This window comes from Mobula birostris, chromosome 31 (assembly GCF_030028105.1).
Source record: "Mobula birostris isolate sMobBir1 chromosome 31, sMobBir1.hap1, whole genome shotgun sequence".
NCBI classification, from domain to species: domain Eukaryota; kingdom Metazoa; phylum Chordata; class Chondrichthyes; order Myliobatiformes; family Myliobatidae; genus Mobula; species Mobula birostris.
The window spans coordinates 33966768-33987562 of NC_092400.1; the positions used below are offsets into that span (position 1 = coordinate 33966768).

The window sequence follows — 20795 nt, forward strand, 5'->3', positions numbered from 1 at the left end:
TTACTCCAGATCCAATGCAGCACAAAAAAAACACAATGATAAAGAACACAATAATAAAAAAACATGTAATTACACGACACAGCTTCTATACATAGATTGATTATATGTCCATAAAGTAATGCTCGGCACAGGAGTATCTGTACGCAAGGTGACTGACAAGAAATAATAAAGTAGTAGTGGTTGGGAGTGTGGAGGGGTGGGTTAGTGGGTGGAAGTGTTAATCAGTCTTACTACTTGGGGACAGTAACTGTTTATGAGTCTGGTGGTCCTGGCATGGATGCTATGTAGCCTCCTCCCTGATGGGAGTGGGACAAACAGTCCATGAGCAGTGTGGGTGGGATCCTTCATGACGTTACTAGCCCATTTCTGGCACTTTTCTGTGAAGGTCCATACAGCTTGAATGCCAATCCAACCCCGAGAGGAAACTCCTTGTGGATAATTGATGAAATGCAGTAATCTGGAGAATTATGTATGACCATCAGCCATAGAACCGCAGAAATGCACACGTGTGTCTGAGTGAATAAGCTGAGGGATCTGTGGATAGGTTGAATTATGACTTGCTGCAAAATGTGGGGCACCTACTCGCCATACCTGTGCAATGAAAGGAGTAATGAGTGCTCCCACGCGTGCCATCCCACTGCATGTCCCCAAGCCCAGTGCTCGAGTGGCAGTCGGGTAAACCTGAAGGGGTGAAAACAATGGCAATTGTGACTGCTCCAAGCGCCAGCACTATTCACAAGCAGATGAATGAAAGGGAAAAACATCAGAGAAGAGGAAATTGAATAGGTTTCAGGAACTTCATTTCAACTTTGTCGCCACTCTCAAGCGAAGGCCTTAATATAAAATTGCCTATTCAATCACATAAATTCAAGTTAGTTAGTAAACGGTTCCCATTCATGGAAGTCTGGAAACAAACTACTGGAAATCTGAAATTAAAAAAGAAAATTCCAACATTTTTTATTCCCAATTATCCCATAAAATTTTCCTTATTTAAATTTTGGTTTATTCATTCTTAGGAAGTTGGCCTCACAGGGAGGGATTTCATTATTCATTCCCAGCTGCTTTGAGGAGGGACCACCGTAGTGACCAGCTGAGTCCTTACAAAGGCAGCTAAATGTCACTTATGTTCAAGTGGGTCTGACCAAGGTCCCAGATCAGTGAAGGATATTAAAGAACCAGTCGTGCTTTCATAAGAGAATGTAGGGGAAACTTCCTCACTCAGAGGGTTGTGAAAGTGTGGAAGGAGCTGCCAGCACAAGTGGTGCATGCAAGCTCGATTTCAACATGTAAGGGGAATTTGGATAGGTACGTGGATGGTAGGGCATAGAGGGCTATAGGCCCAGTAGAGGTCAACAGGAATAGGCAGTTTAAATGTTTTTAGTATGGTGTAGATGGGCCAAAGGGCCTGTTTTGGTGTACATCTCTATGACAACCCAACAGCTTGTTAGTCACTTACGCTTCAAATTTATGGGTGGCAGGGTGGAGGTACGTTTCTACCAAAGGAGGTGTAAGGCACTCCTTCCCTCTGCTAGTCTGCAGGTCACCTTTGGACAAGGTGTATCACCTGCTTAGCCACTCCCCCCCGCCCCGATCAGGGTCATGTGAAGCCATAGGAGCAGGAAGTGGATGGTGGTTTGAGCAGCTGGTGCACATCACAAGTCCTGGTTATGTGACCACTGATGCCAGGCAGACAATCTCTGAAAAGTATTAGTAATGGCTGGGGGGGTGGGGGAGGTCACCCGGGTTGTAAAGACGCTGCCCAGAAGTAGCTAATGGCAAAGCACTTTTGTGGAACAATTCGCCAAGAACAATCATGGTCATGGAAAGACCATGATCACCCACATCATAAGACGTGGCACATAATGATCAAACTTCAAATTGTCCATTTGCTCTATTTATCCGCTGGATAAAGTCAGTGGATTACTGATCCAGTAACTCAAGCATTCTGCAAATACCTATTTGTTCTTACCTCGGGTGTATAGACATATGCAGCCTGAAAACCACCAGAGATGAATGCCCTGGCGATGAAGAGGAATACAGTGAGGGCAAACCTGCAAGAGAGAACCCAAGACACAGATAAGGGCGTAGAGTAAGGACATACCTACCAACAAATATGAAAAAAGCCTTGCAGCCAATATGATTCTTGATCTACATCATCACCATAACTCAGCCACATCTTAAAGAAATGGAAACACAAGGAAATCTGCAGATACTGGAATTTCAAGCAACGCACATAAAAGTTGCTGGTAAGCACAGCAGGCCAGGCAGACTGTACCTCTTCCTAGAGATGCTGCCTGGCCTGCTGCGTTCACCAGCAACTTTTATCTTAAAGAAACGGATTCCTTAGGCAGATTGATAATTGTCTCACTTCTGCCAACCTATAAAACCTTCTCGTTTTGTACAGCTGCTTCAGCGTCCTTCAAGAATCTAAGTATTCACCACCCTTTTCTTTCGCACTTACATGTTGACACTTGCAAAACATTTGAAAACACAGTAAAGTTTTGGAAAGTAATGGAAAATTGGGAGCTATTGCCATTGGTCCTGACAAACTCTCTTTCCTACCTTTCAATCGACTCCTCAAATCTGGCACCTAGATGAAATAGAATCTGAATGATGCACACCAAAGTATCTGCCCCATCACTGAGACCAACTTTTCCCACTGCTGTAACGTTACCCAGTGCTACTCCTGACCTCGGCTCATCTTCTAGTGAAAGATCTAGACTTGACTATTACAACAGTCCCTCACTCCACCCTTTGTAAATGCAAGACCCCATCCAAAACTTTGCTACACTCTCCTCAAATTTACAATAGCCCATTCACCTATAAACTTTGTATTTGCATTAATTCTCAGCTCAGTAACACATTCTTTCTAAAATCCTTTTTTTCCCCAAACCTCACATGGTCTAATGTTGTTGTCAATTAAATCTCCCATTGACTCCCATTGAGCTCTCCAATCCTATACTCTTGATCATGCAAACGTTTAGCCGCATTATTCTCAGGACCTCCGTAATTAAAGGCATACACATTTTCTCCTTAAGCCCTCCCTAGCTCTCGCCCTCTCTTTCCTCCTCAAAGATGCACCTTAAAACATGCATCTTTTGGTGACCTGGTTCAAAATAATTTTCTCACTTGGTATAATATTTTGCATAATAGTTCCATTATGTTTTTTGGGACAGGTTGTTTTTAAAATTAGACCACAAGTCATAGGAGCAGAAATAGAGAGAAATCAGAGCTGCAAAGTGACTTGGGAGACCTTGTGCAGGATTACCAAATCCCTTTGCACCTCTGATTTTTGACTTCTTTCCCCATTTATAAAATAGTCTACACCTTTATTCCTTCTACCACGTACATAACCATATACTATCCCACACGTGTGCAGACTCACATCAGTCTTCACTGTGGAAGACACTAGCAGTATGGTGGAAGTTCCAGGTGTCAGGGGGCATGAAGAGTGAAGTTACCACAACTAGAGAGAAGGTTCTTGGGAAACTGAAAGCTCTGAAGGTAGGTAAATCATCTGGACCAAACACTATACACCCCAGAGTTCTGAAAGAGATGGCTGAGGAGATTGTGGAGGTATTAGTAATGATCTTTCAAGAATCACCAGATTCGGGAATGGTGCTGAAACACTGGAAAATTGCAAATGTCACTTCACTCATCAAGAAGGAAGAAAGACAGAAGAAAGGAAACTAAAGTGAGTTAGTTTGACCTCAGTGGTTCAGAAGATGTTGGAGTCAATCATTAAGGATGTGGTCTCAGGGTACCTGGAGGCACGTGATAAAATAAGCGATGGTTTCATGTAAATGCAGCCAACATGTAAATGTGAAAGAAAAGGATGGTGATACTTAGTTACTTAGTTTCCTCAAGGGAAAATCTTGCTTGAAAATCTGTTGGAATTCTTTGAAGGAATAACAAGGGGCATAGACAAAAGAGAATCAGTTGATGTTGTGTACTTGGATTTTCTGAAGGCCTTTGACAAAGTGCCACACATGAGGCTGCTTAACAAGCTATAAGCCCGTGATGTTACGAGAAAATTCTAGCATGGATAAAACAGTGGCTGATTGGCAAGAGGCAAACAGTGAGAATAAAGGGAGCCTTTTCTGGCTGGCTGCCCGTGACTAGTGGTGTTCCACAGGGGTCTGTGTTGGGACCAATTCTTTTTATGTTATATGTCAATGATTTGGATGATGGAATTGATGGCTTTGTTGCAAAGATTACAGACAATATGAAGATAGGTGTAGAGGCATTTGCTTTTGAGGAAGTAGAGATGCTAGATGAGTAGAATGGGCAAAGAAATGGCAGATGGAATTCAGTGTCGGGAAGTGTGTGGTCAAGCACTTTGGTAGGAGAAATGAAAGGGGTGACTATTTTCAAAATATAGAGACAGTCCAAAAAACTGAGGTGCAAAGGGACTTAGGAGACCTTGCGCAGGATTCCTTGAAGGTTAATTTGCAGGTTGAGACTGTGGTGAAGGCAGCAATTGCAATGTTAGCATTTGTTCGAGTGGACTAGAATATAAAGGTAAGGATGTACCAGTGAGACTTTGTAAAAGCTGGTGAGGCCTCACTTGGAGTATTGTGAGCAGGTACAAGCCCCTCATCTTAGAAAGGATGCGCAGACACTGGAGAGGGTTCAAAGGAGGTTCACAAAAATGATTCCAGGATTGAATGGCTTGTCATATGAAGACCGTTTGATGGCTCTGGGCCTGTATTCACTGGAATTCAGAAGAATGAGGGGTGACCTCATCGAAACCCATCAAATGGTGAAAGGCCTTGAGAGAGTGAATGTGGAGAAGATGTTTCCTATAGTGGGAGAGTCTAAGATCAGAGGATACAGCCTCAGAACAGAGGAGCTCCAACTCCTTAACATGGTCTGTTAGAAGCTGCACCTGGATGCACTTCTCGCAGTTATAGTCGTCAGGGACACTGGAGGCCTCCCTGCCTTCCTACATTCGCAGGAGGAGTACTTCACTATCCTGCCTGGCATCTCTACTGTCCTAGCTGAACAGATACAAATAAGCGAAGGAAAAAGAAATTTCAGCTTTTCTTTCCTTTGCTTTCTCAGAGTGAAGCCTCTCTGCTGAAACCTTGAAGAGCTAACGCCTTAAGATCACAACTCTATGTCCACTCAGACAACGGCTGCTGCGTTTGCCTGTCTTTCTTTAACTTCTCTTACTAATCAATCCCAAACACCGATTGGTCACTGGTTAAAGCTCTACTCTGCTGCTGTGACCCGCTCCTGCCTCTTATCCTGGGGCAGTGGACCTGACTGAAGGCCCCTCCTCTCCAAACTTCCAATGTCCTGGTTGGCTGCTGGACTCCATCATCTTCCCAACCACTGAGGTCGGGCTAACTGGCCTATAATTTCCTTTCTTCTGCCTCCCTCTCTTCGAAGAGTGGAGTGATATTTGCAAATTTTCAGTACCCCGGAGCCATTCCAGAATCTAGTGATTCTAAAGGATCATTACTAATGCCTCCACGATCTCTTCAACCACCTCTTTCAGATCTCTGGGGTGTATCCCATCTGGTCTGGGTTTGACTAACCTACCCTCAGACCTTTCATCTTCTCAAGCACTTTCTCTTTAGTAATAGTAACTATACTCACTTCTGCCCACTGACTCTCGAATTTCGAGCATACTGCTAGTGTCTTCTGTGGTGAAGCCTGACGCAAAATACTTTTCCAGTTAGTCCGCTATTTCCTCGTCCCCCATTACTACCTCTCCAGCATCATTTTCCAGTGATCCAATATTCACTCTCACCTCTCTTCTACTCTTCCTATATTTATTTTTATTTATTTATGAATTGATACAGGCCGGAACAGGCCCTTCCAGACCTTTCAGCCACGCTGCCCAGCAACCCTACAATTCAACCCTGTCCTACTCAGGGGACAATTTACAATGACCAATTAATCTTCCAACTGGAGCGTCTTTGGACTGAGGAGGAAACAGAAGCATCTGGAGGAAACCCACGCGGTCACGGGGAGAATGTACAAAACCTTAGACGGTGGCGGGAATTGAACGCGGGTCGCTGGTAAATCGTTGGAATAACTGTAAGTGACAAACGTGCTGTTGGGTTGCCAGAGAGTCACAGAAAAGTACAGCACTGAAATAGGCCCTTTGGCCCATCTAGTGCATTCCCTCTCCCTCTTCTGATAGTCACCCAGGTATCTGCCTCCTGCAACTGATGGGTGACTACCTCCCTGTAGCTCCTATCACCCTCTCATTCTCCCGTACGAACCAACGGTCATCCAGCTGCAGCTCTAGTTCCTTAACACAGTCTCTAAGGTGCTGCAGCTCGGTGCACTTTGTACAGATGTAGTTATCAGGGAGACTGGAGGTCACCCACATTTCTCACATGGAACATAACACTAACTCTGGAGCCAGTTTCAGTGCATCAGCTATCGACAAACATAAAAAAAAACTTAGCAGAAACTTACTTAAAGCCTACATCTGTGCTTGCCCAAGCTGGTTCTTGCCTAAGCCTGTTGAGCCAAAGCCAGACCACTCTAAAACTGCCCCACTCTAACAATGGCCACTCCGTTTACACCTCCTTTCTTTTTATTGGCTCAAATAGGACTCACTCCTGATGAGCCTCCCACCCTGCGAGATGCCGCTCTCTCACTATTTCAAACAATGCAATACATGTTATTGCTGTTACATTTTAAAAATCATGGAATCTGTGCATTTTCAAATTTGCTCTGTGCCTGCAAAGAGGACTTTGAGTTGTGTGGACAACAGAGATGGAGCAATTTGAGGTGATGAATAAATAATATGACATAATAGGCATATCAGAGTCAGAATCAGATTTAATATCACTGGCAAATGGCTTGAAATTTGTTGTTTTGTATCAGTACACTGTAATACATAATCGATCTATCCATCACTCTAACAGTGGAAAGAGGAAAAAGGTTGACTGGTGGGGAATTGTTCATGTGTCCACCCTCGCCTGGGGGATAGCTCCACCACAGAAAACTGGTCTCCTTTGTTAAAGTCACAGTCGGTGACTTTTAAAGGATTTCGAAGGACAACGAGGAGATCGACAGCATCAGCTCACCTGAAGACTCAAATCTCTCTCTCTCTCCATCACTACTCAACTCAATACCACGAACTGAACTGAACTGAACATTATTCATCATCGTAAGGCTGTATCTTTTTACCCCTAGACTGAAAGAAGCTTGGTTTTTCATACATATATTTCCACACTTACTGATATACTTACTTATATATATATATAGTTATTGCTAACCTGTTTGATTTATCTACATTTACATTATTGTATTGCATAACACACAGAGGGGGATCACAAAGCCGAGGAAAGAGGACCGGGTCGAGACAACAGAGGCTTTTGGAGAAGAGGAGTTCCGTGGGTAATACTGTTCCCGCTGACCGGAAGTGCACCGAGAGCGGTAAGCGTGAGGGAGTGGGGTGCTTACTGATCTGGCTAACAACGGATGGTGCAATCTGGGGCATATTACGATCAGGGAACGTGTTTGAACTTTTTACTGTTGGACTTCAGCCACATTCCACCGTGATACAACACTTGGCGGCACGGGAGGTCGTTCCTGCCTGTGGCCATTGAACGTGCAGCTCCTCCTGTGGAGGGTCCGACACCCTGAGCCAATAGACTGGTCCTGGACTAATTCTCCATCTGGCATAGTTTGTATTTTGGTGTTTGATTGTTGGGATTTTTTGTATTGCTATATTTACGCTCTATTCTTGGTTGGTGCGGCTGTAATGAAACCAAATTTCCCTCGGGATTAATAAAGTATATCTATCTATCTATCTAGTTACTAATATATATTATTAGTTTATAGCAATACTGGACTCCAAAGTGTTTTCCATCCTGCTGGTTCTTTATTCATGTCACGGGGTACGTGACACACTGTCCATTCAGAAATCTGATGGAAGAGGGGTAGAAGCTGTTCCTGAATCGTCAATTGCATGTCTTCAGGCTCCTATACCCACTCTTTGAAGGCAACAATGAGAAGAGGGCATGTCCTGGGTGATGGGGGTCCTTAATGATGGATGCCACCTTTTTGAAGCATCACCTTTCGAAGGTGTCCTCGATGCCAAGGAGGCCAGTGCCCATGATGGAGCTGACTGAGTTTACAACTTGCTGCAGTTTTTTTCCAATCCTGTGCAGTGGCCCCTCCATACCAGACAGTGCTGCAACCAGTTAGAACCCTCTCCACTGTGCATCTGTAGAAACTTACAAGTGACTTTGGTGACATACCAATTCTCCTTGAACTCCTAAATGAAATATAGCCGCCGTCATGTCCTCTCTGTAACTGCATTGATGTACTGGGTCCAGGATAGATCTTCAGAGATGTTGACACCCAGGAACTCGAAACTGCTCACCCTTTCCACTTCTGATCCCTCGATGACCACTGGTGTGTGTTCCATCATCTTACCCATAATATTAACATACAGTGATAATAAAGATAACTATAGACCGTCCCATAGTGTAGTTCAAGTTGCTGCAGTGGACTTGAAATAGAGACATTGCATCCAAGTGCAACAACAGCTTGTCTCCTATTTTAGTCGATACCCTAATGTATTAAACCCACACATTATGTAATAAAATATTACACCCTTTACAGACATCAAGTGGTACAAGTAAAAGTTAAAGTCAAGTCAAAATAAATTCATTATCAAAGTATATATATGTTACCAGAGAGTGTATGCTTCCTTGAGATTCATTTTCTTGTAGGCATTTAGAGGAAAATAAAGAAGCACAATAAATGTATGAAAAGCTACACTTGCCTCATTACAAATCTTCTTGTTCTTTGTTCATCCCATTCCCTTTTATTTCCACTATTTACAGAATTAAATATTCTTCTACATTTGTGCAATTATAAAGATATATTGTTTTTCCACATTGGACAGTTCAAGGAGGATTTTGTCGCCTATTTCCCAAGGATCACTCATTGATTACTGGCTGTCTGCCAGGGCTTGAACCTGTTCCATCATCAGTTTTTCTCACCAAAGCCATTCAAATTAAGACTGCAGTTCTTAACTGCAGGGAAAAAAGAATATTTAACATTCTTGTGCAGCTTATACTTTGATTCACAGTAATAACTATGGTAAATATTAAGAGTTGTTCCTCCAAGTGCCAGGTCTATCCATAGCTCTTTGAATGAAGTTACAAACATGAAAAAAAAAACTTTTGAAAGTAAGTGCATAGAGGCAAACCTTTTAGTGTGAACTTTTCTGGGCTTGGTGAAGAGTTATTAACCTCCAGCTGTTTGTAGGCTGCCTGGAGTCAGAGCAGACCTCGTAGTCTAAAAATGAGTGGCTACTATGATAGTGATAGAATTACAGATCACAAGTTCACTGATGTAATACTCCTGGCCTCATGATACCTTAGGAGAATTAGCACTGATAAAACAAAAAGATTAGAAATCATCTCACCTCCCAACACATGCAAATAAGAGCAGGGCGAAGAATGAGAAGATGACGAAAGAGACGGCCATCGTCTTCTTACGGCCAATGCGATCAATGATCCACAAAGTCACTAAGACACCTGCAGAAAGATCAGGACAATCAATGTGAATGATGTTCCCAAACGTCGTCAGCTGCATCTTTACTATTCAGACAAGAAATGGTTCTCTCCAAATTGACGTTTCTTCATTTCATATTTTTCTCATGACTGAAATGATTGCACTCAATAAGGTGGGCATTTATTGTTTCAGCCATAATCTCTCTCTCACACACACACACACACGCATTGTGTACTTAATATTTCAGTAATGTTTGTGTAATACAGTAAGTATATTGATTGACTAAGCATTTTATTGTTTACATAAATCATTACAGCTTACATGTACAAGTGTGTGAATGACATATGTTACCATGCCCCCTCTGTTATAAGTGCACACCTCTCTTAAAAGAGAAAATTAAACTCAGACACACATCCCCACGTCTGCGTTTCTCTTCCAATTAGTTTATGTTTTGGAGTAAGAAAATACAACACCACAGGGTGCAGAAGCGGTTCATCAGACGCTGCCTATAACAGAAGTTATCAGCAATCAGGAGAGTTTGGACAAACTTGGGTTGTTTACTCTGGAGCCTCAGAGAACAAGGGGCAGCCTGATAGCAGCGTATGAAATAACTTGGACAGAGCAAGGGTAGATAATCAGATTTTGCCAGGGTGGAAATGCCAAACACAAGAGCCGCAGGTTTCAGGAAAGAGGGGGAAGGTTAAAAGAGATTTGCAAGGCAGGCTTTATTTTCATGCAAGCAGAGAATGGGATAGGTGACCGGAAGGCAAGAGGGAGAGGTAGATGCAACTGCAACCCTCAGGAACCATGGGCAGAGGACGGGGGGGGGGCAGGGAGAGGACCGGGAGGGGGGAGAAAGAGGATGGGGGGAGAAAGAAGACGGGGGGACGGGGGGAGAAGAGGACGGGGGGAGAAGAGGAGGGGGGGAGAAGAGGACGGGGGAGAGGACGGTGGGGGTGGGGAGGAGGATGGGTTATCTCCAAAGATATATGACCAAAACAGTGACATTTTGACCTGGTTACCTTCCTACTGAAGGAGGGGAAGAAAACCAATGATCTGCTCCACTACTATGAAGGAGAATAGATTCCAAGCCCTTACCTGGAAATTCTGACAATGTTGTCCAGAGAAGATCTTTGTAATCGGTGGCATTCAGGAACTTGCAGTCCAGTGAACACCTTCCCTCAGGCTTCCTCCCACCTGCCGTCACTTAAAAGATGAAAAAACAGAAAATAAATCCCCCTCACTCTCCAGTCACAACACCTCCAGTCTCCGTCTCTCCTCCCCCCCAGTCGGGGTTATGCCCCCTCCAGTCTCTGAGGGATATAGACAGGGTAAATGCAAGCAGCCTTTTCCTCCATTGAGGTTGTGTTCAGGGTGAAAGGTGAATGTTATGGGAACAGGAGTGGTGAACATCGTCACTCAGACGGTGGTGAGAGTGTGAAACGATGTGCCAGAGGGAGTGTTGGATGCCGATTTAGTTAAGTAAATGATGGGAGTGATACGGGATGGGTGACAACAAGGCAGAATAATAGTTCGGCATGGTCTAGATGGGCTGAAGAGCCTGTTTCTGTGCCACAGCATTCTGTGAATCTGTGACTGCTGTCTAAACTCGGAATCAGTTAACGTCGTGAAATTTGTTGTTTTGTGCCAGCAGTGATTACGAAGCTGAACCTGAACTGCAAACCTCCAAGCTGAAAGAACAAGGATGAATGGCAGAGTTGTTCCAACCGGATGAATCTCTGAAAATAATTGCACAGCTTCAGCCTTCTGTATTATTCATTAATTACAAAAATAGATCAGATGTGTAATTGTTGAATGTTAACTCGATTACTTTTGAATCATCAAGTACAGAGCCATGGTCCAAAAGGTAGGATGCTATGTTGTCAGCAGAAATCATTCATAAAACAACAGTTGAGATTCCAAAAGCTATAAATGGGAGGATCAAGGTAAATCCAAGAGAAAACAGTATCAACTAAATGTGGTTGAAATTATTATTCTCAGAATGAAAAAAAAGCTGAAATCTATCTTGGTATTAATTCAGAAAAGATCCACAGAACAAGAAGAAATGCAATGTTTAGAGTTCAGAGTAGAATGGAAATCTTCAAACCGCAAATAGAAGGCATCAGTAAATCTGTGACAAAATACCTTGGAACACTTAAGCCAAGAGCAGTGAAAAGTGTTAGTTTTCAGATGATGGAGCATTTCTTTTATAAAGTGAAACTTTACTAAGGGATAGTCAGATTGTCAAAGGAAACAGCCGTGTTTATGAAACTTTCAAGCCGTTCAAAATAAAAATATCCTTAAAAATCCTTACGTCAAAATGTAATGGCTGACTCACGTGGATCGTTTCAGTGCACAGAGTCAAGAGTTTAAGAGACAACGCCAGTACCTTGACCAATGTTCCCACTATTTTTTATTTTACAGCTGCACAGACCAACCATTGCTCTGAGCAGGAAATTTTTACCTGACCTGTAAACTGCCCGGCACTTTAAATGTGTTTTTTTATAATATGGATACTGTGAATATATAGAATGAAAATGGAAAAAGAATCACATAATTTTTGGTTTTATTAAAGGGCATGAAGTACAACACATAAAATCTTTCACGTTTCAAAGAACTTTTTCCTCGGTGTGTGGCAACAACAGCTATGTGCATGGAAGCATTTCAGTTACTGCGCAGCTGTGCACCCGATTAGTTTAGAGGGAACAGTGAATCTTGACTGAGATTTCCAGATGGCAACAGAACAAAGCATTGTGAAGGAGTGAGCAAGCATTTAGAAATGACACCAGCTGGTGGTGCAACGATATCGGCGCTGGATCTGGGAGCGGAGGTTCCCGTGTTCAAAACTAGTCAGGTCCGCCCCCAAGTACGCTTTCCATCCGTGCCGGATTGAGTGTCGAGACCGCAACTCGACCTCGTAAAAAAAAAAAACAAAAGGGAAAATACTGCAAAAATGTCTGTGTGAGGAGTGGCGCGCCACACAGTCTCTCTCTCTCGCTCCACACCTTGTAAAAAGACCATGAAAAATCCATCATCACGGATGCACGCACATGTAGAGACTCGCCAAAACAAAAAGAAACAAATGACACAGCAGTTCAGAATGCATCTTAGAATAACCAGTTTGGTCCCAAATGATTGCCACTAAACACAAAATCAATTTCAGTTTCTGGGGAGATCAGTCTCCTAAATATTGGCTTATTCTGTTAGTCTATTAAAGCTACTTTGAAATCAATAGTCAATGTGGAATTGCCCTCTCCTCCCCTATCACAAGGCTAGTAAATTAGGAAGATATACTTACTGCTGCACACATCGCCTTCCTGGAAAAGCTCTGTGGTTAACAAAACCAATCCATAATAGGAGAACGCATTGGAAAACCTGGAGGCAGACACACATACCTCAGCGTTACTATTCCCAATTACTCAGATTCATTACCGTTCCTCTCAACGTTATGAGCCAGGGTTAACATTAGCTTTCATTATTCTAGCAAAGTGAATTGAGATTTATTTAATCAAAATAATATATGCATGTTCTATTGTAAGATTTTTCCATTTTCCGTATTTTTCAAGTATCTCTTGATAATCTGAACAGATTTGTTGAGTTATGCATATCTGAGCAGAAACACACTCTATCATCACAAATCAGTGAGTTGTTTTGTTATGTCTTCCCTCTCACTGTGAAATGATACACCTCTTTTTGGTGGGGGGGTGGAGGGATGGGGCGAAGGGACCCGGGGGGGACGGGAGGGGCCGCCTTGACGGGACGGGGGGGAGGGGGGGAATGGTCGTTGCTTTGCTGTTGATTGTGCATGGAAGAGGGTGTCCTTGGGGGCTCTAACACTTTTACTGTCACTCATTCTTTGGGGTACTCTCCTGTTTTTGTGAATGTCTACGAAGAACAAGAATTTCAGGATGTATATTGCATACATTTCTCCTTTATTAAATGGGACTACTAAACTCTTGAAATAGAGTTGTCTGGGATTAAACAAATATTGCTGATATTCAGAATGTTAACTGATACAAAAAGCCAGGGAATGCACTGAAACAATAAAGGGATTTATTGTTTCAATGCATTTCTTAGCTTTATTGCCTGGATTTATTGTCACATGGGAAGACAGCAGCATGAAACAATATACCCACAACTAAGGGCTGTAAGAGATGAGAGAGTATTGGGTGATGACACCTCCCCTAAACAGCATTGGTGAATCAGATTGATGTTACAACAATCCAGGAGTTCCATGGTCACTATTATTGTTATTAGTCTTTTAATTCACAGAGCTCTCTTGATCCTGGAGTACAAATCACCGATAATTCCGGAAATGCATTTATGTAGTGTTGTCCTGTAAAGGGTATCCAAGTTAGATTAAAAAAGTACACTCAGTGGCCACTTTATTAGGTAAATTTGCTCGATAATGCAAATATCTAATCAGCCAATCACGTGGCAGCAACTCAATGCATAAAAACATGCAGACATGGTCAAGAAGTTGTTGTTTAGACTAAACATCAGAATAGGGAACAAAATTAGCTCTAAGTGACTTTAACCATGGAATGACTGTTGGCGACGGATGGGATGGTTTGAGTATCTCAGAAACTGCTGATCTCTGGGAATTTTCACACACAACAGTCTCTAGAGTTGATAAACAAAAAAAAAATACAGTGAACAGCAGTTCTGTGAGCGAAAATGCCTTGCTCATGAGAGAGGTCAGAGGAGAATGGCCAGACTGGTTCAAGCTGACAGGGAGGTGACAGTAACTCAATTAACCATGTGTTCCATGGTGTGCAGACGAGCATCTCTGAACGCACAACACTTCGAACCTTGAACTGGATGGGCGGGTTCCACTCCTGTGACCTCTTTATTAGGTACATTCCTGTACTAAGTAATGAGGCCAATGAGTGTATTTTACCTGTAATTTGACGTCTAATGTGACGGATATTTACAGATCTTACCTGGACTGTGTACAGTATTTTAAAAAAAACATTAGAAAAAGACATTTTGAATCGAAAGAACTTCGCCGTTTCAAAATCTGCCTTACCAAATGAACCATAACAGGATAGTGGTCATTCGAAACTCTGGAGTGAAGAGGTCCCGGATACGACCACGGTCCTCCTGTCTCAAAGAAACATTTCACCAGATTTAGTCTAATGGTGGCTGAGGGAACATTTCATTCATTTCACCATCATCAACTTCCTCACTACTATAGCCAAGATTATGGTACCATGAAACTAATGAAGTGCATAAGTAATACATTTTAAAGATTACAATGCCAATTTACTTACTTTCTCCTTAGATATAGTCCCACTGGGGAATAGGAACGGAAGGGCAAGGAGAAGAACGAAGCTATCAGATCAGTATTCATGGGCCTGTGCCCGTGAAAGACGTGCCTGACGTCCAGTTCCCAGAGAGGCCTAGTTGCTACGTCGGCACTCAGCAGCAGGTCATTTTCAATGTCAGAACTGCAGATGTATCACAAAATCTTCTCAAACACGAGGAAATCTGCAGATGCTGGAATTCCAAGCAACACACATAGAAGTTGCCCAGGCAGCATCTGTAGGAAGAGGTGCAGTCGATGTTTCAGGCTGAGACCCTTCGTCAGGACTAACTGAAGGAAGAGCTAGTAAGAGATTTGAAAGTGGGAGGGGGAGATCCAAAATGATAGGAGAAGACAGGAGGGGGAGGGATGGAGCCAAGAGCTGGACAGTTGATTGGCTAAAGGGATATGAGTGAGAGGGACTGAGGGAGAAAAAGGAGAGAAAGAAAAAGAATATATATAATTAAATAAATAATTAATCAACAGATGGGGTACGAGGGGGAGGAGGGGCATTAATGGAAGTTAGAGAAGTCAATGTTCATGCCATCAGGTTGGAGGCTACCCAGACGGAATATAAGGTGTTGTTCCTCCAACCTGAGTGTGGCTTCATCTTTACAGTAGAGGAGGCCGTGGATAGACATGTCAGAATGGGAATGGGATGTGGAATTAAAATGTGTGGCCACTGGGAGATCCTGCTTTCTCTGGCGGACAGAGCGTAGGTGTTCAGCAAAGCGGTCTCCCAGTCTGTGTCGGGTCTCGCCAATATATAGAAGGCCACATCGGGAGCACCGGACGCAGTATATCACCCCAGCCAACTCACAGGTGAAGTGTCGCCTCACCTGGAAGGACTGTCTGGGGCCCTGAATGGTGGTAAGGGAAGAAGTGTAAGGGCATGTGTAGCACTTGTTCCGCTTACAAGGATAAGTGCAGGGAAGGGGATCAGTGGGGAGGGATGAGGAGGACGAATTGACAAGAGAGTCGCGTAGGGAGCGATCCCTGTGGAAAGCAGAGAGAGAGGGGGAGGGAAAGATGTGCTTAGTGGTGGGATCCCGTTGGAGGTGGCAGAAGTTATGGAGAATTATATGTTGGACCCAGAGGCTGGTGGGGTGGTAGGTGAGGACAAGGGGAACCCTATTCCTAGTGGGGTGGTGGGAGGATGGGGTGAGAGCAGATGTGCGTGAAATGGGAGAAATGCGTTCGAGAGCAGAGTTGATGGGGGGAGGAAGGGAAGCCCCTTTCTTTAAAAAAGGACATCTCCCTCGTCCTGGATTGAAAAGCCTCATCCTGAGAGCAGATGCAGTGGAGACGGAGGAATTGCAAGAAGGGGATGGCATTTTTGCAAGAGGCAGGGTGAGAAGAGGAATAGTCTAGATAGCTGTGAGAGGTCAGTAGGCTTATAGTAGACATCAGTAGATAAGCTGTCTCCAGAGATATAGAGAGAAAGATCTAGAAAGGGGAGGGAGGTGTTGGAAGTGGACCAGGTAAACTTGAGGGCAGGGTGAAAGTTGGAGGCAAAGTTAATGAAGTCAACGCTTATATTCTGTCTTGGTAGCCTCCAACCTGATGGCATGAACATTGACTTCTCTAACTTCCGCCTCTCTCTCCTTTTTCTCCCTCTGTCCCTCTCACTATACTCCTTGCCCATCCTCTGGGCTTCACCCCTCCCCCTTTCTTTCTCCCTGGGCCTCCTGTCCCATGATCCTCTCATGTCCCTTTTGCCAATCACCTGTCCAGCTCTTGGCTCCATCCCTCCCCTCCTGTCTTCTCCTATCATTTCGGGTCTCCCCCTCCCCCTCCCACTTTCAAATCTCTTACTAGCTCTTCTTTCAGTTAGTCCTGACGAAGGGTCTCGGCCTGAAACGTTGACTGTACCTCTTCCTAGAGATGCTGCCTGGCCTGCTGCATTCACCAGCAACTTTTATGTGTGTCACATAATCTTCTGTCTGCCACTACATAATTCACACAGGGTATGACATTACTACAATTTCTGAAAGATAATGAGATTGCACTATGCATACGTGTATAGTCTGGAGCCTTTAATACAGGGAAAACATTACTTTCTCTAATGGTCCACTCTCCCCTCCTATTAGATTCCTTCTTCACCAGCCCTTTGTCTTTCCCACCCGCCTGGCTTCACCCATCACCTTACAGCTAGCCTCTTTCCCCTACTCCCACCTTTTAACTCTGGCGTCTTTCCCCTTCCTTTCCAGTCCTGATAAGAGGTCTCGGCCCGAAACATTGACTGTTTATTCATTTCCATAGGTGCTGCCTGACTGGCTGAGTTCCTCCAGCATTTTGTGTGTGTATTATTTCCAAGTGTAGTGAGGCCAGGCAATGATTTGGGTTCTTAACCACATATTAATCATGAGAGGCAGACAGTATTATAATCAACTTCAAAAAAAAATAAAAACACAGTATCTTTCATTTCTATGGGGCAGATTTACCAACAGGAATTACTGAATTTGCAAAGAGAAGCTTTCCTAATAACATTTGTTGGTGTCCAGGGATAGGAGCACAATCGTCCTTGTCCTCAAATGCTCAGCAAATACCCACCAACACTTCTAAACTAAATTCCTGGTCCGTTAAAGCTGGTATCTCATCTTAGCTAATCATTAAGACATTTAAAAAATTTTTCTAAGTGTTATTTTTTTACTCTTTCTTTGGACTTTCTCCCCCTACTTCGTCACAAGTCAAGTTCATTCCCAGGTCTGCCATTTCTAATTTTCAGCAGACAAGTCAGCATTGTACATGCCACAGCAGAATGAGCCTGTTCTTCCTGTCTGCCTTGGTCTTCCATAAAAGTATTTATCCCATAATGGCCAGGCTGAAGATGGCTGGGCACATACCTGTAGGATTAAGAAGTGAAATAGTACACCACATCGGTGAAAGATTAACATTTCTCCCCCTTCACACTCACAGATGTGTCGATTAACAGTTCACACTTCCTTCCACACACGTGTGCAAGATTAACGGTTCTCACTTTCCTTTATAGAGATGGTTAAGAGTTTAAGTAGGCAGCACAAATGGACTGAAGAGACCTCTAGAATATATCTGAATATATCCAAGATCCATCTCCTGGCATTTATGCTCCAGAACAGGTAGCTGTGCAGTGAGCTGCAAGAGCCACAAGCTTTGGAATTTCTACCCTGAACACCACTTTTTCCCCTTTTTAATTACCAGTCCTAATATCCAAGGTTATGGTTAGAGTAAGATCAAACCTGTGAGGTGTCTGTACTCAATAAAAATCAGACTTTACAACTTACTGGAAGACTGGGAAAAGAATACAACGTAAAGTAGATGACGCAATTCTGGAAGCCGCACTGAAAATGAGTGATCTGGGCAAATGTGCAAAAATCACATGGATGGCAGTGTGGTTTAACAACACTATTCAACCTGCAGTTCTTTCCAGGGTGTGAGGAATGGTGGAGTAGAGTTGGAAATTAGGATTTGAATAGGATCTGACACTTGATGGACTGCTCTTACAGTTTGCTGGCAGATACTCAGTGGGCTGAATGGCCTGATCCCGTGCTGTATCTTTTCTGAGAGTATGTAAATAACCAGGAATCATTTTGCCCTTACAGGAAATAATGAACAAGAAGGATCCATCTTGTTGAAATAATCCCGTATTTTCCAAAATACAACACTTTTGTTCGAATTTCAGCAGCTATATTTTAATACTCATGGCTATCCCTTACCTGCCTGGCAACTATCAGTTTTCCAAGTGGCATCGGTGCTCCGTTTTCTGTGGCAATGCGCTTTAACGTCGCAAGAGCTTTCTCTTGATTCCCAGACAGTACGTCATAACGTGCACTCTCCGGAAGCCACTGCAAGAAATAAAGAATATCTGACACATTCGGTATTCCCACAGAACAGTAATGCAAAGGCTGGACATGCCTTCCTTACTGTCTTATTAGTTAAGTTAATTAACACAATTAATTTAAAATTAATTGCTCTGTTATCAACCATAAAAAATCTACACGATGTCACATGAAATTTCAATTAACACACACACACAGTCCTGTGCAAAACTCTTAGGTGCATATATAGCTAGAGTGCCAAGGATTTTTGCCAAGTACTGCAGTAATTTTGTGTATTGGACTGTACTGCTGCCACAGAAACACAAATTTCATGGCATATGTGAGTGTTGATAAACCTAATTCTAATATGGGTCTGTATTGTGGACTGAGAGTGGGAAGGGGACAAGGAGAGGGGAATCATGGTTGGGAAAAGGAGAAGGGAGAGGGGAGGGAACAGGAAGCACAAGAGATGTTCTGTAACGATCAATAAACCAATTATTTAGAATCAAATGACATTGCCTGCTGTCTCAGGGCTAGATGAGTCTACACCCATGCCATACCTCACTCTTTTTCTGTCACCTGTCTCACACCCCTCCTGCTCCACCCTTACCATTCCCAACAGTCTTTGCTCCCACCTGATTTACAAACTCACCCTCTGCTACACATTGACAAATACAGTACTGTGCAGATGTTTTACACATGTATAGCTCTGGTGGCTCAGACCTTTGCAGGGAGATATATACACGAGTTAGAACATAGAACATAGAAACTCTATAGCATATTACAGGCCTTTCGGCCCACAATGTTGTGTTGACCATGTAACCTACACTAGAAGCTGCCTAGAGTTAATTCAAATGGGACCAGTACAATTTGGCCCAATTAAGAAGCTGCCAAAATTTCATAGAAATAGTTAAAACAATGTATAAGACAGACAAACTGGGTAGCAAATTGTGTACTTAGATGAAAGACAGAAATCAGAATGCTATCAATACTATTTACAGTACTATAAAAACTGTACTAGTTCCTAATAGTTCTCAATAGAACTCATCCAGTGTGTGCAATGAAGAAAATCACTGCAGACGCTTAGTGCAGATGCCTTCATACAATGCTATCAACCATTACAGCCTCCAAATCTCCATTTTCATTGTAATATTCAAGATGATTGCTGATATCTTCAAATTCTTCATAGTTCCTAACTTGAAGTAATGAAATCTTCATTTTCACTCCCTGCCATCTCTCACCAACTATCAGCGACAAAAATCACTGCTTTTTGAACGCAAACACATGCAACCAACACTATTTAAAAACTGTTTGCTCTAAGAACAGTGTAGCATCTAACAACCACATGACTAACACTAGTTAGAGAACCGGTTTGGCACCAATCTCATGTTTCAATTAAGTGGCATAGTGCCCCAATTAAAATAAGGGAATCCCAGCAATTTTCTGAATTAATTTTCATTCTTTCAGTGTTATCCTAAATAAGCAGCTGCCCTGATTGGCTTAATCCAAAGTACTGTATATACAGTGCCTTGAAAAAGTATTCAGTCCCCACAAGTATTTTCACAGTCTCATTTCCTAAATTTAATACATAATGAAGTAGCATTTTTTGAGCTAATCTACAAAAGCACAAACTTAATCCACAAAAGTTGAGTAAATATCAAAAGCCAGAATTGTGAGACTGAACAAGTATTCGTCCCCTTTGTCATTACTGTGTTAACTTTCCTCAGGCAAGACTTCAAGATTCCTGTCCACTGCCACTCCCCAACTAACCTGGCACAGCTTCAGCAATTTTGCAGGGAGGAACGGGCAAATCTTGGTCCATCATGTTGTGCAAAGCTGATGGAGACTGATCCAAAAAAACTACTGGCTATAATAACTGAGAGAGGTGGCTCGACTCAGTACAGGAGGGTGGGGGGAATGAATACTTTTGAATGGCTGACACTTTGTTTTTAAATCTTTAGTTTTTCATGCTTTATAATTTTCTGCTTTTGGGCTCTACTGTGAATAAAAGGAACATGTGATCAACAAATAAAAATTCTCAGTTAAATTGATCAAAATCACTGGTTCTAATACTCATTTGTGACAACAGGGGGTTGGGGGCTGAGTACTTTTACAAGGCACTGTATAATATACTGTCAACACACACAAAATGCTGGTGGAACACAGCAGGCCAGGCAGCATCTATAGGAAAAAAC

The 20795-nt window shown here is 42.9% G+C and overlaps 1 protein-coding gene across 1 annotated transcript in view; it reads right to left on the reverse strand.

The window, feature by feature from the left end:
• svopa (SV2 related protein a) overlaps nucleotides 1-20795 on the reverse strand; it is a 71570-nt gene that overhangs the window by 1321 nt on the left and 49454 nt on the right. Inside the window, exons 9-15 of the mRNA XM_072247583.1 lie at nucleotides 18499-18627; nucleotides 14528-14601; nucleotides 12797-12873; nucleotides 10597-10704; nucleotides 9410-9521; nucleotides 1970-2051; nucleotides 592-681 (exon numbers count right to left, since the gene is read on the reverse strand). Coding sequence (XP_072103684.1) covers nucleotides 592-681; nucleotides 1970-2051; nucleotides 9410-9521; nucleotides 10597-10704; nucleotides 12797-12873; nucleotides 14528-14601; nucleotides 18499-18627 — 672 coding nt within the window. The remainder of the gene's footprint in view (nucleotides 1-591; nucleotides 682-1969; nucleotides 2052-9409; nucleotides 9522-10596; nucleotides 10705-12796; nucleotides 12874-14527; nucleotides 14602-18498; nucleotides 18628-20795) is intronic.